This window comes from Vombatus ursinus, unplaced genomic scaffold (genome assembly GCF_900497805.2).
Source record: "Vombatus ursinus unplaced genomic scaffold, bare-nosed wombat genome assembly UNPS02005459.1, whole genome shotgun sequence".
NCBI lineage: Eukaryota > Metazoa > Chordata > Mammalia > Diprotodontia > Vombatidae > Vombatus > Vombatus ursinus.
In genome coordinates, this window is record NW_020945237.1 from 6127882 (window position 1) to 6150004 (window position 22123).

The 22123-nt window shown below is 36.7% G+C and overlaps 1 protein-coding gene across 3 annotated transcripts in view; it reads right to left on the reverse strand.

The window, feature by feature from the left end:
- Window positions 1-22123, reverse strand: part of RUNDC3B (RUN domain containing 3B) — a 123558-nt gene that overhangs the window by 28827 nt on the left and 72608 nt on the right. For all 3 annotated transcript variants that reach the window (XM_027847934.1, XM_027847933.1, XM_027847932.1), the window contains 4 exons: window positions 19930-20019; window positions 15697-15777; window positions 13600-13768; window positions 4376-4533 (listed from right to left, as the gene is read on the reverse strand). In XM_027847934.1, the coding sequence (XP_027703735.1) occupies window positions 4376-4533; window positions 13600-13768; window positions 15697-15777; window positions 19930-20019 (498 nt within the window). The remainder of the gene's footprint in view (window positions 1-4375; window positions 4534-13599; window positions 13769-15696; window positions 15778-19929; window positions 20020-22123) is intronic.

Genomic DNA, 22123 nt, shown 5'->3' on the forward strand with positions numbered 1-22123 from the left:
TCTGACTTGAGATGCCGAAACTTCACTAAAACAATTCTCTCCAGGGTTATCAATGATCAAGTCTTAATTGACAAATCCAGTGACCTTTTCATAGTCGTCACCTTCTTCACCTCTCTGCAGATAGCCTCGCTTTCCAGATGCTCTGTCTTTTCTAGGTTTTCATGACATTGGTCATCTTCCGTGTCCTGTCCCACTATAGCTATGTACCCAAGAGTTCTCTCCTGGGTGCTCTTATCTTCTCTCTGTCTCTGCCTCTGTGTCTTTATCTCTGTCTCTATCTCTGTCTTTCTCTATTTCTGTCTCTCTCTCTCTATCTCTCTGTCTCTCTCTTTTGGTCATCTCATCTATTCCCAACAATTTCATTACCACCCTTTGCAGATGACTCTGAAACCTACCAACCCTGGCCTCTCTCCTGGTACCATATCTTTGACTGCCTGATAAACATCTTCAGCTGGACTCCCAATGTCATCTAAACTCAATATGTTCAAAGCAGAACTCATTATTTTCCTGGCCAAACCTACTCATTTCCCTAACTTTTATATTTCTGTTGATATCACCATCCTCCCTAGGTGACTATCTGAGGTTCACAACCTGAGAATCATTATCAACTTTTCCCACTTCCTTACTTCTCATATCCAGTCTTTTCCCAAATCTTGTCGTTCTACCTGCACAAAATCACCTTCATCCATCCCCTTCTCTCTACTCACATAATTACCACCCTGGTTCAGGACCTCACCCCTGCCATACCTAGATTATTGTAACAATCTCCAAATTTGTCTCTCTGCCTCTTAATTCTCCCTTCTCTAGAATGTCTTTTACATAGCTGCCACATTGATGTCCCTGAAGAACAGACTTGAACATACCATTCCTTTGCTCAAGAACCATCAGTGATTCCCTATTCCCTCTAGGACAAATGACAAATTCCTCTATATAGTAGTTACAGCCTTTCATAGTCTAATTTCAACCTATTGCCCCTTTATAAACTATATTTCAGCCAAGCTGATCAACTTGCTGTACCCATATATAAAATTCCATCTGCAGCCTTCATACCTTTGCATGTACTGAGTATCACAAATGTTTCTGATAAGTGATTATAGGGCCATGCCCTGGGCAGCTCAGAGAGCAATAATTTGTGATTACATGGAGTCCCATTGGAAGCTGAGTGATCAGTTCAGGGTAAAGCTGAAATTGTGTGCAGAATTTTCAGCAACAGAAATCCAAGAATCCTTAGGCCAGGGTCAAACAGTTCTCTCTCTGAGAAACAAATTTAGAATTGTAATAGCCCAGTCATTAAGTTTAATTTTTAGGCACAAAAGAATCTGTTGCCAGGCACTACTTCACCATTTGTGTCTCTACTCATTACAGTTTTATAGGACTTTATAGATCATCTATTCTAACCCCTCCATTTTACAGATGGGTAAATAAAGGTCTAAAGAGTTTAAGCATTTAGTGCTATTGGTAAGATCAAGACAGAAAAGCTTTTGTGTTCTGTGGGATCCTGGGCAAGTCCCTTAAACCTCTCTAAGGCTCAGTTTCCTCATTTGTAAAATGGGTATTACTGTAGCACCTACCTCACACACGGGGTTGTTGTGAGGGTAAAATAAAATTAATATATGCAAGACACTTAATACACCTGAAAGCACTATATAAATGCTATTTATGATTTGATGACATCAAATAACTAATTTCACGTCTAATTTATATCACATAACCAAGCACTAGAAGCAGCAATGTGGCTAGTGAATAGAGAGAGATGACCTCACTCAGGAAGACCCTGGTTCAAGTCCTGTCTCTGACACCTACTGTGTGATTCTGGTCAAGACACTTATTTAACCTCTTCGTGCACCAAGGCAGCTCTAACACTAAATTGTAGAACAGGAGACTATCTGCATTTATAGAAAAAGTTTCTCATGGGGGACCTCCTTACATTAATGAAATCATAAGAACAGTAATAAAATAAAAAGAAAGTCAAGTTAACTAGCATCTATCAAGTGCCTACTATGTGTCTTAGAGCAGCTAGTAGTACAGTAGATAGAGCACTGAGCCTGGAGTCAGAAGGACTGAGTTCAGATTGTCAGCAGGCAATCACAATGTCATGAGACTTATGTGAAAACCAGGTTTATTCCAAGAGAAATGAACATGCATGTGGAACCCAAAGGGTTCACAGTCCTTACAGAAGTTTGCATATTTGTGACAGTACAAGAAAAGGGGAAGAAAATCGAAAAGGGTGTGGTATGGGAAGGGAAAGGTGGGGAAAAGGACAAAACCCCTCCTGAAGGGGAGGAGAAAGGCCAGATTCTTTTCCTTTGGGAACTGCTAGATTATGAAGATAGAGGGTTGGCTTATCTGTAAAGGATCTGTGTAATGCACAAGCATTTTCCCAATTTGGCATAGACTGGTTGGCACCTGTCTTGCTCCCCAAGGACACACAGGGAGTCCATCTTGAGGTGCAAACAACAAATTATGTTAGCTGGAGGTGGGACAGGGCTTCGTCCTTGACACAGTCAGGGTCTTCTGCATGCTCTGGATCTAATGTTTCTGGAAAATATGGCAACTCAAAAAGACAAATTCAGGGGACTGCTTAACAGCCCTTACCAAAATCCAGCCTCAGACACTTACTAGCTGTGTGACCCTGGGCAAGTCACTTAATCTCAGTTTCCTCATCTGTAAAATGAGCTGCAGAAGGAAATGGCAAACCACTCCAGTATCTTCGCCAAGAAAAGCCCAAATGGGGTCACAAAGAATCAGACATGATTCAACATCAACAACTATGTGTTAGACACAATAACAAGCATTAAATAGTAACTTCTTTTCTCTTCTTTCTTTCCTTTTTTTTCTTCTTTTTTTGAAGCAATCGGGATTAAATGATTTGCCCAGGGTCACACAGCTAGTAAGTGTCTGAGGCTGGATTTGAACTCAGGTCTTCCTGACTCCAGGCTGGGGCTCTATACACCGTACCACCTAGCTGCCCCAATAGTAATTTCTAAATAGAAAAATACACCAAGGATTACTGATTTTTGTCAGTATTATCAACTCCAAGTAAAGAAACTCTCTCTACCAAAGCATATTGCAACTTCTCCCTGATTTAGGAGCTAAGTCCTACAGAGGTGGATGAGACATGGAGAAGTGACTTTGCCATGGGTCACACAGTCATTATGTATCAGAGGCCAGCACTTGAACTCAGGTCTTCCTGGCTCTGAGACCAGCTCTCTCTCTGCTATAGCTTGCTCCTTCTCTAAATTTAATGATTCTACCTTTAAAAAAAAAAAGAAAACAAAAAAGGGCAAGTGACATACCTATAAACAAATAACCAACAAGGTGGTGGGTAACTTTCATGGGTTCAGAATTTAATTTTTTAAATGAAAAAGTCAAAATTGGTAAAGGTAATTTGAATTAGTTTACATTTTTTTAAAAATTCCTATTTTTATACTTTGGTTAAAAAAAAAACCCGATCAGACAAAATACATGTCTCATGGATACAAGGAAAACTAAGTTCACTTCCCAATAGTATTTGATTAGTTAATTTCTTTCTGTTCAGGAGACTGCAGGAAAATCCACTATCAATAAGCAAAGAATTTCAGAGCCAGAAGCGACCTCAAAGATCATGTGCTCCAACCTTCTCCTGTCATAGATGAAGAAACTAATTAAATGTTATATAAAAGTAAGAAAATGGACGAAAAGTAACAGAATTCAATAAAATGGCCACATGACATGTTTAAGGTTTTTTTTCTCTCTAAATACTTGTTTTGTCATTTAAGGACAAAGAGGTAGATTAATTGATAAAGCCCAGCACACATCTGGCTTGGCAATCTGAGAAAAACTCCCTTAAAAATGAGAAAAATTTTAATTGAAGCAACCTGAAGAAAGAAACAATTTATAGGACAGAAGCTTCCCTGTGTTTTTATGAAATGAACTGTCCTCATGGCCAGATGAAAATGCACAGGAAAGAACAGAGGAAGTTCAGAAGGAAGCACAAACAGAAGTGTTGAAAGTAACATGGAATTCATTAAATGCTTTTTTTTCTAGTAAAAGCAAATGGTATGAAATGCAGAGCCACAGTTTCATAAACTGAACTCATTTGGGGGGGGGAGTTCTATTGTGTATGTGGAAATGCTCCTTTTGAGGGGACTTTAAGTTCAGAAATAAAAAAATTAAATTAAAACAATTGTCAAATATGATTTTTAAATAAAGAATTTCACCCAGCCACCTTGGCACTTAGATAATAAGCAAGCTGGAACTTGCCCCACATGGTACAAAGAAAAGAACAGTGATTGACTTTGACATCCATGTTTTTACATGTCTCACCAAAGCTTTTTGGGGTGTTGTGTGTCTATGAAGGAGGAAAGGAGGGGATGTTTTTAAGGTTGTCACTTACAGCTGGTCCTGCAGTTCCACAATAATGTACTCCAACTGCTCCTTCTCTAATTTGTGGGTCAAATCAGAATCTTCAATCCTCTGAAGCAATAACTTGTTCTGAGAAACAGATTCAGCCAGCTGGTTCTCTCGCAGTCTTAACAGTTCTTCAAGATAGCCCTGGAAATAGAGCAACACCAAGACAGCTCACCGTAACAACAATGCGACAACATAATAGAACATTTCTTCGGCACCCTTCCAATAGCTGGCATCTTGGTCTCATAATATTATGAAAACATTTTAAAGTACGGTATTTTATGTTTGATAACAAAATAGTTTAAAAAAAACCCAACCCTCAATGATCTCAGAATTATTAGCTGGAAGAGACCTTGGATCTCATCTACTCTAACATCCTATGCTATGCATGAATCCATTGGACAAAATACCTGACAAGTAGTCATTTAAGCTTTTCTTGAATACCTCCAGTGATGGACCATTTACTACTTCACTGGGCTGTTGTAATTGTTACATTTTTTTTCTTTTTACTAAGCTGAAACCTACCCCCTTATAACACTGCCCAACAGAGCCACCTGGCACTTGGAAAATTCTCAAAAATATAATATGAAAATATGTTACCTCAAGATATCCAACTATTGCTTCTACTCTCACTCCATGACAGACATATCTGTCCATTTTCTGGTCACATATATCCTTAACAATGTTCTTTACACACAACTCCCTCCACACTAAGTCATTCTAAAGAACAGGCTGGGGTCTACTTACTCAGACTGTGAGTCCATTACCCTTTGGGTTACGTCTTCCTGTGACTCCAGAGATTGTGGTGTACCCTAATTTATAGCCACACAATGTTCCTTGCAGAATATTATTGCTAAAGAGACTGACTTTTGAGGCAGTGAGCAGTTGGAATTATTGAAAATATTCCATCTGTTTACCCATCCAAGACACCCAAATTGAAGGACTGACTCAGTGGACTATAAATGTTTGTTGATTGTTTAAACGGGCCAATGTTGTCTATGAGACTGCATGCCACAATCTGGGCAATATGCATTTTTTTCAACCACTTTGTTTTCTAAACATGTATGGCTAACCTAATAGCTTTCAAATAATAATTATTAATATTTATAACAAATAAATATTATTAATTTTTTACTGGGGATGCTGTGTAATATCCCAAGGCTTGATGCAACCAGAATATTATCTACAAAGAGGAGCATTTTGAAGACCAGATCGCCACAGGAAATCTCTCTCCAACTTGGTCTCCCTTTGGATCTCCTCCATCACAGTGGCAAACACCTTTCATGAGGTGATACACATTCACTAGCCTTCAATTTGACCTTCAGTTTGGACATCCTCAATGAAACTGGTAAACATTTGAAGGTAGTACATCTCCCTGTTTTATGAATGGCTTAAAGTCACTGAACAAAGTTATCACCATATTGCACAATATTGCCTTGCTTTTAATTGATGTGTAGAGGACACCTTGTTTGAGACTGATAACAAGCATCATTTTATTCTACTGAGTTAAATGTTTCTTTTTCTTATTCCTAACCAGAACTTGTACTCTATTCCTGGCATCATGGAATCTGAAAGGTAAGTTTTTGCCTTATCTTGTCCAGATTCAGACCTCCACCTCACTTACTGGTCATCTTCCAACCATGCCACCACATAAATTTTGCCCTCCTCTCCCCCGACATAATTTCCAGCTCCCCTTTCTATATTGTCTTCCCCCATAGGAATGTGAACTCCATAATGACAAGGACTGTCTTGCTCACTTGCATCCATATCACTGACACTTAGTATACTTCCTGGCACAAATTTTTTTCCATTTATCTATCTCTGTCTCTCTCTCTCTCTCTCTCTCAACAGTTCTCCACCCCTCCCCCCTTAGAGTAAAGACGTGAGTATAGATGGTTTTATTGTTGTTCCCGTGTTCAACTCTTCCTGACTCCATTTGGGGTTTTCTTTGCAAAGATGCTAGAGGGATTCGCCATTTCCCTCTCCAGCTCATTTTACAGATTAGGGAGCTGAGGTAAACAGGGTTAGGTGATTTGCCCAGGGTCACATAGCTAGTAAGTGTTTAAGGCCGGATTTGAACTAAGGAAGATGCATCTTTTTGTCCACTGCACCACCTGGCTGACATAGATGGGCTTATTCTTTGTATTTGCATCCCCAGCACCAAGCACAGTGTAAGTGACACAAAGTAAATGTGTAATAAATACTGATTGATTAAATGCACACTAAACAGGATAATGTAATCTAAAAAATCAATAAACAATACTCATGATAGGATTTTATATTCTTCATCTTTTAGATCGATGACTTTAGAAAATGGTATATGAAATCACACCTATATCTATCTCACATGTTGACTAAGAACACACTAAATGCATACACAGGCCATTCTCAAAGGATTTTCAAAAGAAGAGAAATCAGTTGTATGAATTGCTTAACACTTGTTACTGCCTTTTTGGTCACCTTTTCTGGGAGGGAGGAGGTGGGATATGGTCCATTATTTTGAAATTGTCTCCTTTTTAAGATATCTTGAAAATCAAGCCCTAAATTCCTTTAAAATTACATTGCCTATGGATAGAGCACCGGCCCGGAGTCAGGAGGACCTGAGTTCAAATCTGGCCTCAGACACATAACACTCACTAGCTGTGTGGCTCTGGGCAAGTCACTTAACCCCAACTGCCTCACCAAAAAAAAAAAAAATTATGTTGCCTACCTATACATGGTATAGATACATATTCAGTCCTCTTTTTCTATTCTGCTTTGTAAATGGAAATGCTCATTTTATCTGATGTTTAAGTTCAAAATTTTTAAAAAGGTAAAATAAAATAAATAAAATTATAATGTCTCCAGCACAAATTCCTTCCACATGTCTACAAGAAGGTATAGGAGAATTGTAACCTAGACCACTGGAGGGAGTATCCATACTTTTAAAATACATTTTACTAGCAAATTGAGTTTGGAGAGGTTTTTTGTTTTTTTTTGGTTTTTTTTTTTTTGGTCAGACCCAATTCACAATTTCTTAATTCAACTTTTTAAAAATAAGTTTTTAAGGATTTCTTTTGCTTTTTACATCACCATTGTTTTCCCCAGTATCCCCCCATTTCCTTCCTTGAGAGTTATCCAATAAAACAACATTTTTAAAGACAAACAAAAAGAAAAGGAAAAAAAAATCAGCATAACTGATCTTTAAATTTTTAAGTCTGAAAATATGTTCCTCTTTTTCTGCAAAGAGGTAGAGTGGGAGTGTCTTCTCATATCCCTTCTTTTATGCCATGCTTTTTCTTTTTAGTTTTGCGGCATTCACTTTTGATTTCTTTTGTGTGTGGTTGTTCTTTCTATTTACATTGTTGTAATTATTGTGTATGTTGTTTTCTGGCTTTGCTTACTTCAGTCTTCATTAACTTATATAGATCTTTCTAATGCTTCCCTGCATTCATAATTTCTTACAACATAGCAATATTATTCCATTCCATTCATGGACCACAACTTGTTTAGCCATTCCTGATTGGGTGGAAATCTACTATATTTCTGATTCTTTGCTTTCACAAAAAATTCTGATTTAGATATTTTGGTGTGTATGGACCTGTTCCCCTCGGAGGCTCACATATGGCCTCGTGGGAACAGGCTTGATGTCTCTGTCTGCCCCAATGTTTGCTCTTTCATTTTAGGTCAAGGAGATTAATTTGGAGGCTCTGAACTTGTGAGACAGGAGAATGAGCCTCTTGGAGTTGGAGTGCATGCAGCCCAGCTCAATATTCCAAGGAGTAAGGAGTGAGTTTCAGGAGAGAGCCCAGTGGTCACAAACACAAGGATTCATCTAGCAGCATTGCCCCCACTTGGAACTCAACTGGATGAGGCCATTTCATAGATTCTATGTCCCCTTCTTCCCAGAAACCAAGGTCAGATAGGAGAGAATGTGCCCTCACAGTGCTGGGAGAAAATGTTTGTACCTATGTTCTTCCTGTGTCTTCAAAGTAAATATAACTATTTGATGTTAGGTAGTTAAATGGAACTGAGACACTAGTCAACGGCAGCTACCAGTGGGGAACGCATAACCAAGAGGGGCTTGAGCTAATGGCATAGGAGAAGAGACACGAAAAGCTGCTCAGGACACCACTAGAACCTGGAGAGAGAGAGACGTAGCCAGCCTTGCTCTGATAGTCAGTGAGACCAAAATGTCTCCCTATACTAGTTCGAGACCGATTTTCTGTCCTCTATGCCATACTGACCCTGGAATAATCTGTTTTAAATTTCAGGGCAACATCTTATTAAACATTAAAATTGCTGCAGTTTCTATCTCCAGGCACCCAAAGACCAATGGTCTACCTATATTTTCAATGTCCACAGCAGCTGCTGCCTAAAGAAACACACCTGGAATTTCTTCCAGATTCAGTGGAGCTAGAATGTGAAGTAATGAGAATGCTGTTTTTCAAGGAAGTCACATTCAAGAACATTTGATGTAGGAAAGCAGGCACTCCCTAAAAGTACTCTGGTATCCTCTTCCTGGATTCCTCCTCCTTCCCAACATGTAGGACAGCCACTCCTTCTCCTGACATTCTTCTGCCTGAGTCACTCCCTGCTACAGGAAACTCCCTATTATCAAATGTGGGCAGGGGATGAGCTTCTGGTTATTCAAATATTAAAGGGTTTTCATCTGTGTACATTGTGCACAGCCAACTTTCTGTTAGCCTTAGAACATAATAAAGGATATTTAACATCCAAAAATATACTTAGATAATCTAATCTTTCCCATGCCTGAGAAGGGGCTTCAGGATTTTACAGCACCTCTGGGTTAGGATTATACTCAAACACATCTGTAGGTGTGCAGAAGGTCCACTTAAGAGCAATTTCTATGTGACAGGTCAAATAAACCTGTGTTCGAGAGGCAGAATAGTACAGTGTTGAGAACACCGGCCTTAGAGTTAGGAAGACCTTACATAAGCATAGTTCCGAGCTCTGATACATACTAGTTGTGTGACCCTGGACAAATCAGTTAAGTCCTTAATTCCCTCACCTGTAAAATGAAGATAATAATACCTAAAGTATCTAATTTTCAGGACTGTTTTGAGGCTCAAGTGAGATAATAAGGAGTTTCCCAGAAGCCTCAGTTCATTGTAAAGCTATTAAAGCTTAACTGCACTAACACTTTTGGGACACCATGCCTCCATAAAAGAGCTTTCCAAATGTCAAAATGCTGTATCAATGCCAGCTATTATCATTATTATTACTACTATAAGCTAATTTGGAAGGTGCATCAACTCCATGATATCATGTGGCCCAAGGCAGTTTGTATAAAGAAAGAGCCCAATGTGGGTTTTCCCTAGATCCTTTCAAAGATATTTACAAAGAACAAGGGAAATAAAAGTGCATGTGAATCATAAGAACCTGAGAGGCTGCCAGTTGGACCTTTGACAAGAGATATCACACTGCTTCCATCAAGTTCTCTTATCTTGTCTTCCTATAGTCTTCCCTCTATCCTTATTCCTATGTAGAAGAACATTGCCATCAGTAAACACTATTACAATATTTTAAATGTCTCTTTGAGTGCCCAGAGTAATAAGTTCAATTTATGAATGAGAACAGAAGTCTAAAGAAGGAAAAAAAACTAGGACATGTGAACCTATACTTTATCCTAGCACACAAGGGAATGACAATCAGTTTGTCCAATGACTTTGAGAAATGCTCTCTCTCTGTATGTATGTATGTATATTTTTATATATATATAAATACACACACATATATGCACATATACACACACGCACACACATATATATGCACACATATACACACACATATATATGCACATATATACACACACGCACATATATATGCATGTATATATACACACAACACATATATGCATATACATGCACACATGCACACACACATATATGTGCACACATATACGCACACGCGCACACATATGCACACACATATACACACCCGCACACACATACATGCACACGCATATATACATACATACACATATATGCACACACATACACATGTGTAGACATATATATGCGCACACATATATACACACGCACACATATGTATACACACACGCACACATATATATACACACACGCACACATATATATACAGATATATAATAACACAGTTTGGTATGGAGAATAGGAAATGTTCCACTCACTTAGCTTTAACGTGTGGGACAGGAGCAGATGAAGACATGGAAGCAGCAGAAAGCAATGAGGCAGCAAAGCGCTTCAGAGGAAGTAATCTGTGTCTACTACTTTCATACGTCCCACTGCGCCCAACTTATCACTAAATACATCAGTACGGAAATTTCTTCTACCTCTGTAGGTCGGTATTTATTAAGCTCCTACTATGTGCCGGATACTGTGCTAAACACAAGGGAGTTGCTATGGTCCAAATAAGTCATCGCGTAGTGGCTAGACCTCTGGTAATGAGACTCTTTGGTATTAGGAGGCTAGTCTTCCAACAATAGGGAAATAATCCATCACCAGGCACAGATCTAGATCTGAAGTATTTTCAGCTTAACATTACCTGCCAGAGCTTGAATTTCACTGTTGTAACAAATGAGAACTGATGCTTACCTCCACACTTCAATGAGGCAACAGAATGGAATGTTAGTAGAAAAGTTACTCAATAAGTAAATGAATTGTTATGAGTAAAAATAAAGTCCCCATGTATGACAGAATATTTATAATAGTATCACTTCGGGTGATAGCAAAGAACTAGAAACAAAGCAAATGCTTACCAACTAGGGAATGGTTAAACAAAATGTGGTTCATGAATGTAATGGGATATTGTTGTGTTATAACAAATGATGAATATAATGAATACAGAGAAACACTGAAAAGATTTAGCTGATTTAATCAGAGTGAGGAAAGCAAAGCCAAGAAATTAATAATGTAAACGGACAAAAACAAAACAAAATAACCAAAAGTAATTTACAGGAAAAAAATCATAAAGAATAAATTGCATGACCCCAGAGAAAGGATGTAAAAAGATGTCTCCCCCTCTTCTTTGCAGATTGGAGAATATTGCCCATATGTTCAGTTTTTTTCTGTATTGTTTGGTTTCACTGATTTTTTTCTCTTTTTTCCTCTTTTTTCTTAAAAAAAACATTCTTTGCTATATGAGATGATTCTCCGGGAAGCAAGGATACTGGGGAAATTCAGGCTATTTAAAAGCAAAAGACACCAATAAAAACTATTTAAAAATCAATAAATTGAAAATAAGCAACAGGTACACATACCTCACCGTGTTAGAAAAGTAGTTACATAATTTTATTGCCTTATCTAAATCCAATAAATGTCACATATACCGATACAGATTAAAATCACAAACACACAAGAGTGGAAAAAGCTCTTGGTACAGAATTAGAGCTGCCAATCATTATCTGTGTGCTTAAACTTCAATTTCTACATCAGTAAAATAAGGAGAATGGGCTAGAGGATCTTAAAGATCCTTTCCAGATTCCGTGTCCTATGAATATTAATAAACAGAATGTGGAAGAAAAGAAGATTGAATTATGGCACTAAATTAGGAACTGTCAAACAATAAAAGTCTAACCAATATGGTGATGAACTCCTACATTCTTAATTAGAAGGAACAAAAAGAACACCAAAAGAAAGAAATTAAAAGATCATTTTATTAAAATCTCTTTTAAGCAAGTACTAAAGAAATTATGGGTAGCTAGGAGGCACAGCAGATAGAGTGCCAGGCATGGAGTTAGAAGACCTGAGGTCAAATCCAGCCTCAGACACTGACGAGACCTTGGGCAAGTCACTTAACCTTGTTTGCCTTAGTTTCTTCATCTGTAAAATGACCTGGAGAAGGAAATGGCAAACCCAAGAAAACCCCAAATGGGCTCATGAAGATATAACTGAAAACAACTGAACAACAACAACACTGAAATTATACAGTCTAAGTTTAGGCTGAGAAACAAGAGATAGCATTACAAGATATATATAATGGATGATTTTGATTATATTAAATTAAAAAGGCTTTGAACAAATGAAAATAAAACTAGAAAGAAAGCAGAAAGCTGAGGAAATTTTTCTTACAGCAAGTTTATCTGATAAAGGCTTCATTTCTCAAATATATAAAGAACTGAGTCAAATTTATAATAATACAAGTCATTTCGCAATTGATAAATGGTCAAACAAAACAAATAGGCAGTTTTCAGACGAAGAAATCAAAGCTATCTATAGTCATGTGAAAAAATGCTTTAAATCGTTATTGATTAGAGAAATGCAAATTAAAACAACTCCGAGGTACCACGTCACACCTATCAGATTGGCTAATATGACAGAAAAGGAAAATAACAAATATTGGAGGGAATGTGGGGAAATTGGGACACTGATGCACTGTTGGTGCAGTTGTGAACTGATCCAACCATTCTGGAGAGCAATTTGGAACTAAACCCAAAGGACTACCAAACTGTGTTACTGATCCAGCAATTGATCCACTACTATCCAAAATCCAAACAATTGATCCAGCAATACCACTACTAGGTCCGTATCCCAAAGAGATCAAAGAAAAGGGAAAGGGACTTACATACACAAAAATATTTACAGCAGTTCTTCTTATGGTGGCAAAGAATTGGAAACTAAGGGGATCTCCATCAATCGGGGAATGGCTGAACAAGTTGTGGTATACGATTGTGATGGAATACGATAGTTCTATGAGAAATGATGAACAGCATGCTTTCAGAAAAGCCCCAAAAGACTTACATGAACTCATGCAAAGTGAAGTGAGCAGAAGCAGGAGATCATTGTACACAATGAGAGCAATACTGTATAACGATCAACTGCGAATGACTTCACTATTCTCAGCAATACAGTGGTCCAAGACAATTCCAAGGGACCTATGATAAAAAATGCTATCTGCCTTCAGGGAAAGAACTGATGGAGTCTGAATGCATATCAAAGCATACTATTTGTCACTTTGTTTTTTTCTTTTTTTTTTTTTTTTTTGTTTGGTCAGTGTTTTCTTTCACAACATGACCAATATGGAAATGTTTTGCATGACTGTATATGTATTACCTATATCAAATTCTAGCTGTCTCAGGGAGAAGGGAAGGAAAAAAGGGAAGGAGAAAATGTGGAACCCAAAATTAAAAAACAAGTTAAAACTTTTCCACGTAATCGTGGAAGACATCATTAAAATAAGTTTAGGCTGAGGTAAAGGATCATATTAATTTCCGAAGAATTGGTTAAGTACCTTTTGTTCCAGGGTAAGTTGATACTTCTGCTTGACTCTCTTACACTTGTTGAACCAACTATTTTCATCCATGATGAAAGGAGGACCAATGTTCTCTGGAGTGCTGCTTTCACTACCACTGCTTCCCAAAGTCCTTAATTCTTCTTCATCACTGCTGATGCTATCGGAACTACAAATACAAGACATCAGAAGCAAATAAATAGTATTTACATGCAACCTTTGAATGTAAAATTAACTTTTGAAATTGAAAAATCCATCCAATATAGCTTCAGTTTGTTTATAATAAATATTTCTGAACCCAAGTCTAAATGTCTCATCTTTGGAGACTTGAGCTAAAGACCTAGTGGGAAGAGGCAGTAAAGCTTTGGATGAACATGAACAAGGCAATGCACACCTAGAATGAGGATTTTACCACACTGCAGAAAATATATGTTGTCCATTTTTACGGTCTATGACAAATTGTGACAGGAAGTACTATAATATTGGAAGGAAATCAAACCGCTTTCAATTATAAAAAATGGGAATGCAGAGTGGCACATGAAAGCAAATGAAACCAACGTATATTTCCTCTTCTTAAATGCATCAATTCAGTAATGAGTGTCTATCATGAGATAACTGGTCCTGCTCTAATTGCTCTAAGCAAATTTCCAATTATTCTCATGCGTTCTTCTTTCACTACAGTTAAATGAGCTCAGGTATTTAATGACAAGTTCAAAGAAACACGACGTTATCCCAGAAGGAAAAAAATCCAAGGAATATGTTTTTGACACTAGTACTTTGGAATACCACAACGCTGGCCAATAGGAACAGAGATGAGTCTAATGTTTACCAACATCAATGCTCAGGCATTATTATAGGAAGAACAGCAGGAATATCCATTAACTATTTGTATAATGTTTGCCTGAAAAATGACTGTCCAAAAGAAAATGGAACAAATGAGAAAATTAGATGTGTTCTATGGGCTTTGTGGCATCGTTGCCCTTAAGGAGTTTATATCATAATGAAAGATTCCTTGCTTTTGTTTAGGATGCTATCATGCTCATAAAACACATTTTATAGTATCTTATTTAACTTCAGTTTGATGTGCTGGTAAATGTATGTTCTTCCTATTTTATTATCATTATTATGTTATGATTCTAATTCCCTATCCCATCTATCAGGTGTTTACCATCCCTCTTTGATTTTGATCTGTGACATCAGTGTAATGGCTAGAATGATGGACGTGGACTCAGGGAAACTTGCTTCAGACCCTTAGAAGATGGGGGACCCTGACCAAGCCAATAGAATGTAAATGACTTACAGGCAGGTACCAGGTTTTTGCCTTCCTTTATAATCTCCAGTGCTTAGCACAGTCCTTGGCATATAATAAGTGCTTAATAAATGCTTGTTCATTGGCTTAAGCCCTAGTGGTCAGTTTCCTCATCTGTAATATGGGGGGTTAGACTTGATGATATTTATGGTTTTTTCCAACCCAACATCTATGACCCTATGATCATTCTCAGGGTTGATTTGATTTTATCTTTTCATTATGGTGTATTTAACAGTATTATGTTGGCTATAAAAATTTGGATTGGTTTTTTTTCAATTTACAACACAATTTTATTGAAAATACTTGAGTACAATATTAGAGGAGATAATAGGAAATTCATTTTGTAACAGTGATCAACACAAGCACCACAAACAATTCTTGGACATTAACAATAGCTAATAAAGGAAAGATATGGTATAAGTACTTACTGATTGATATGACAAAGTTTTAGGGTGAACAACTCTGGTATGATCTTCCCTAGTCATATTATTTGGAAAGTGACATAAGCTGGTTCTATATGCACATAGATGAATTGGATGTAAATGATTAAATGATTTTTAATGAAGTAATAATAATACCACTACTTGAGACTAGTCTATAACAGTTGTTTAACTATTGTAATTTTACGAAGGAAGGAAATACGGATATTCACAGTTTCTTGACTACTACAGGCTACCAAAGGCATTTGAAAATTTATGAGATTATCATAAATCTCAAGAAATAAACACAAGCTATAAAAATGTAAAAGAAGGTTTCAATACAGCAAAATAGTTGAAAAGATGAAATACCTTTGGGTAAACTTCAAATATGGTGTATAATCTATGACAGCTGGGAAGTTGCCATCCAATCCCTCTCCCTTCAGGCAGAAGCTAAGATAATAGAGACAATCAATAAGTGTTTTACATTAAAACAAAAAATTAAAAGAGGAAGTCTAGCTTGATGATTTGATTTTGTTGTCAAATTGATGGTGGAATAAAGTTTGTTTTAAGTCATTTTCAGTTGTTTCCAACCAAAACTTCAAAAGACACACTTCTAAACTTTACTGACAAGTCATTTCACACAGTGAAAGATTCTATAGCATAAAAAGTACCTTACTGAAAAAATAATCAAGTCCCACAAGTATTCTTTTGGTTTGGAGCTATATTTTCATTTTTCTTTTATTAGATTTTGAAAAATTATTTCTACAAGAAAGGCAATGTGCTCTGTTTAGATAAATCTTTATATATACTGCATAGGCTTACTTCAATCTTAAATAAAAGTAAGATATTTTAAAGAAAGTTATTATTTGTGAAGAATTACTCTACTTAATGCTATCTATACAAATTAAGGCTCAATTCAGAATTTTATTTTTGAACTAGACCTGACATCTCATCAAAGTAGGAAACTCCTGGGGCAGCTAGGTGGCGCAGTGGTTAGAGCTCCAGCCTTGGAGTCAGGAGGACCTGAGTTCAAATCTGACCTCAGACACTTGACACTTGCTAGCTGTGTGACCCTGGGCAAGTCACTTAACCCCAATTGCCTCAGCAAAAAAAAAAAAAAAGGTAGGAAACTCCTGGTCAAGAAACTCTTTCCACCAGTGAAGACTGGAATCTCATATATAACCTAAAGTCTCAAGGGTTGTTTGGAGCACTAAATAGGTGAGTGACCTTCTTATGGTAACAAAGGTGGTATGTGTTAGAGACAGGATTTGAACCCAAGCCTTCCTGACTCCAAAACCAGCTCCTCCATCCACTATGCCACAATGCCCCTCTTGCTTAGAATATTTTAAAATAATAGAAATAGTTTGGTAAAATGGATAGACACATAATAAATGATCAATGAATCTAACTGCCTTGGGTTCTAGTCTCAATTCTACCATTTACTGGCTGCATGACCTTCAACAAGTTATTTAGCTTTGCTGGGCCTCAGATTCTTAATTTGTAAAACCGAGCAAATTAACCTACATGACCTCTAATGATACTATGTTGACCTCTAAATACACTATGTTCTAAGCTACTGTGCTGCTTTATTATTCAATATCCCATGGTTTTAGTTGAAATGATCCTCATCAAAATTAAAAGATTTCTTTACTTCAGTTAAAGAAAAAACTATTATTAGCATGTTGTTTGACCATTTTGTGGATTAACCGTTTCCTCTTTTAAATATGAGGTGGCTTCTCCCTGCTACACCAGAGTTTTTCAGGCCATCTCCCTCTACTTTTCAGCCAGTATATGCTCAAGAAATGCAAACTTTCTATTAGCCTAAGGAATACGCAGGCCTATTTTTAAAAAATTATATACATTCCTAATAAACAATTCCTATACTTTCTACTCTTTACATTATCCTCTGCTAACACGCATTAACAAGAGTTAAATGTTAGGGAATATTCTGATTGCCCCCTAGGAAGTATTGGGAAACCCAGCCTACACAGCATTGGCTGTGGGCCTGTCATTGTTTTCCAGCTGCGGCATATATGTCATTCAATATCCTCAAATTACAAGATTTCTTAGGTCTGTATTAGGGCACAGACCAATTCCTAAGACTTCATAGTCATTTTGGGTACATAGGGGAACTGATTTCAACTTCAAACTGCCCTGGTATGAATTTATTGTATATATACTTTTGTATATACTTATTTTATATATACTTATTTGTGTATATGTTGTACATATTATTTTCTATAAAAAGAAAGCTCCTTACAAAAAAAATTAAAAGATTTCTGACTTTGGGTGACAAGAATCAAGAAAGTTTTTTAGTTTAGAGATATAAAAGTCATGGAAATTACCTTTAGTAACAAAGATCATGAAAAAGAAAATTATTAATATTCTACAAGCAAGCAATTCAGACTATTAATAGAGCATGGACTATACTTTCAAAGAGAAATCTTAATTTTTTATTATTCTATAGCTCATAATTCTCTAAACATTTTATTCATTCAGTTCAATTGTGCCTACCCACCTAAAATAAACCTGGAATGGAAATGGAACACAGTTTGTGTATATTCACTCTCTTTTCTTTACAGAAATGATTCTATGAATAGATGATACATGAACTTTCAGTTGCTTATAAGATAACCCATAGCCATCCATTTTTTTAATCCATATTTTTTGGCCAGGTTTCTCTTGTGATCAATGGTACACACTGAAGAGATAATCAGCCAATGGTAGTGATGGTATTCATGTGAAACCCTATTCTCAAAAAGATCAAGTCTACAACCCTAGCCACATCAATGTTATGCCCAGTCTAAATGAATTCATCATCCTAGACTAGTTAAGTTTACAGAGCACCCATTTTCATGAATTAAGATGGGTAGCAATGAGTTTAAAAGGAGGCTATGCTTAACGCAATGAAAAGAACAACAATTTTTTTAAAGAATATGTTTATTTTACATTCTAATTAAAGGGAACTCAGTAACCATGAGCTATCATTGTTTTTTTTTTATCAAATCCTTAAGATTTTTTTTCACTTACCCCTCACATCCACTTCATTAACATGATCTCAGTTTTTCTAACTGTACAATTTCTATGGTGTCCTGATACTTCAAAAGAATGAAGGAATAACTTCTTTGCTATGCAATCTTTTTATGACATTATATCTCGGTTAAAGATTGTGTATGGTAAAAGCTAAATCAAAAGGAAATATTGCCTTCAGAAGTAAATGCAATAGTAAGTCAACATGTCAAGTCCTTGTGATTTTTTTGGCATAGGAACTCCCTCCACCAGCACAGATTGAAACTGTCTGTGGACTTTGAAAGAGCTGTCTGAGACTCACAGAGGGTTAGTAACTTATCCATGGTCCAATGCTTGGAAGTATTAGAGGTGAACTTTGAACTCAGATCTTGCCAACTCCAAGTCCAGTACTCTACCCATTATACCACACTGCCTCTTTCAGTAGCAGTACTGTAGCAGATAGTACACTATCACTTTTTGGAACTTCCGATCTAGAAAATCTAACCAAGTTAGTGTGATCAAAGTAAGAGTCAATTTCCAATATTGTATAATCTTAGGAATTAAAAAAAAAAAACCAGAAGGGCTTAAAATACCATGCCAAGATCTTGTTCATATCAGTGTAGAAGCCATTTTAATCCATCTCTTCCTACATTAAAGACATTCTCTCTCCCTCACCACCCAACCCCCATGCCCCATTCAAGAAAAACTCATCTAAGTGAGACATTCCGATCCAGGCAGAGGGAGTCAGATCATACTCCTGTGCTTGGTATGAGAGCCCTAAAGATTTGTGCAGCGGCTGCATAAGAGCCAGACGCCAGCTACTCATCAGCGACTCAAGTTTCATTTGAGTCAAACTCTCTTCTGAAAACAAGCCATTTTTAGAATTTTTACCATCAAGATTTGGAACAAAAAAAATGGAATGTTAATCAAATATCAGGACCTAAGCATGTGATAAGAGGCAGCATAGCAAAACCTATAGAGGGCCAGCTGTAGAATAAGGAAAATTCATGTCCTGCCTCAGACCCATACTGTGTGACCGTGTGCTGTCATTTAAGCCTCCAAGTTGCTAAACATCTGCTGATCTGCACTGGTGGACAGAATTTCTACCATTTGGGGAAGCCAGGTAGCACAGTGGATAGTGTCAGACCTGGAATCAGGAAGACCTGAGCTCAAAGCTGATCTCATACACTTATCAGTCATGTGATTCTGGCTATTTGCCTCAGTTTCCTCATCTGTCAAATAGAGATAATAACAACACCTATTTTGTAGGGTAGCTGTGAGGATCAAATGAAATAATAATAAACGATCAATAAACATTTATTAAGCACCTATTACGTGCCAGTACATGACACAGAGTGAGCACTACATAAACGTTATTTATTGATCATTATTATTTCCACACAAGGAGTTCCCTACCTTGATAAAATCACAGGTTTAGATCATCCTCCCGCCAACCCCCCCCAAATTCAAACAATATAAATCCTTTTGCATACATGTAAACTAAAAACAATAAAATAAAAGTAGGACCCATTGTGTTGAAAAAAATTATATGGGAGAATATTAAAAGCTATATAGAACTTGACAGAAAAATACCTAAAATCAATAGCATTGAGTCCAAGCAGCATGCCAGCAAGCATATTTGCTTCTTCACCCAAGACAATGGCTCCATCTTCATAAAATCTCCTGGAAAAAATGAAACAGTTGAATGTACAAACTAATTAAAAGCAAACAAATTTGATATAAAGAACAACGGACTCAATAATAACTGTGGTTCTTTATGTGATTTATTTAAAATAAAAACTTAAACTTATTAGGCTTTATAAGATATATGAAAAACCATTTACACGTATTCTTTAAAAATTGTTAATGGACCTAAAGTCATCAGTATTTTTCAATAATGCCAAAATGCTAATTCAATCTATGAAATTCTTTTCCATTCATAGGAGTTTAGCAAAGTTTTTACAAACTGTTGGGTCCATAGTTTATACCTACATCTTACTAGGTCCTATATTATTCTTATATCATATCTGCCTACATATTCAGAGTTCTCTGGCTACAGATACACAGGAAAATGTTTAAAAGAAGCAATTAAAACGTTTTATGCTTGGAGTCTGACTTTTCTTAGGTCTCAGAACACACATAGATCAATGCTTATGTTTTCTATTGATGACTTTTTTTTTAGCTATTAAAAGACAAAACAAAATAAAACTCTAGAAAGCCTAACTTTTGCAAAATATTCTAACCTTCAATACTGCAGGGATGATAGGATAGATAAGATGCCAGAGTAATGAATGATATATGAAAAAAAGTTTATTGGTCAATGTCACTGCCAAATCTGAATAAGGAAGCCATGTTGGTCTAAATTCAGTCAAGGCTCCTTTTTTTCATTAATGTTAAGAAGAATATTTATGAAAAGCTGAGATATGAATCCTAAAGCACTTGCTAAAATAGGAGACTTCAGGGAATTTTAACCTATTATGTTAATGCATCCAAAATCTGTTGTTTTATCCATGTTTGGATAAAGCATGTATTCCCTCTAACAATCATGATGACAACCCCTCCCATGCCTCCGTGTTCTATGAAATTAAGTTGTGTCCCAAGAAATTAACTCCAACCTAGGGGCCAATCTTCTAGTAAAAAGCTTCTCTGTATTTACTTAGGCTGGTCCTCTGATGACAGATGCACAGTCTTATCATAAGAAGTAGACCAGCAGCCTTTCCAGCTTGGTAGCACATGTCAGAATCTATGCTTGGCTAGCATCACCTTCAAGAATCAGTCACCTTCATGTCATGCTGAGGTAGCTGAATTGGACTTTAGTAGAGGTTTATTAATGAGATGATAATAAGTGGAAACCTTGTAACAAAATAATACTAATGAACCAAGATACAACTAATTTGATCTAATGAGTTATCATCAGAAGTCTTTAAATTAGTATTTACATTAACACAGGCAATGAAGAATGTAATTTGTTTTCATAAGAAGATTTCACTAAATCTATTTAGGAGTAGCATCTTCCTTGTTTACTTTTTCACATACATGGAACTCATTTTAAATCCAAGAAGGAAAATAGAAAAAAACAATTTGTTAATATTGTAATACTTAATATAGATTTTTAAATAAACAAAAGACACAGAAAAAATAAAAGACAGTTACTTACTCTCTGTCTATAAGGCAGGCAATACATTTTCAGGAAGGAGATTGAGGCTGAGAGAGGTTAAGGGACTTGGTCAGGATAACACAGCTACTCCTGACCAAGTCCCTTAACCTCTCTCAGCCTCAGTTTCTTCATCTGTTAAAGGGGGTAATAATAGCACCAATCTCACAAGGTTGTTGTGAGGATCAAATGAGATAACATATAAAGCACTTTGCAAACCTTGAATGACTGTATAAATGCTGTTACTAGAGGAAGCACTAAGGTATATTACTAATTCCAAGGGAAAAGGTGTCAATGTCATCCTCTGCAGAGGTCTATGAACTATTATCATTATCATCATTATTGTTGCTGTTATTATTATTATTATTATTTTGATAGCTGTGTTTCAATATAGGTGGTTTCCTTTGTAAGGGTATGTATTTTATTTTTTGCATCAAAAGCCATTATTCTGAGAAAGGGTCCATAGGTTTCCCCAGACACTGCCAATGGCATCCATCATACACAAAAGATCTTCACCAAAATGCATTGCAACTCCCTGCCTGACCCTCTCAGAATCCCTGGTTTCCTCCAATGCTCAGCCCATGTGCCACATAAAGCTTTTCCCAATCTCACTAGGTGCCAGCACTCTCCTTC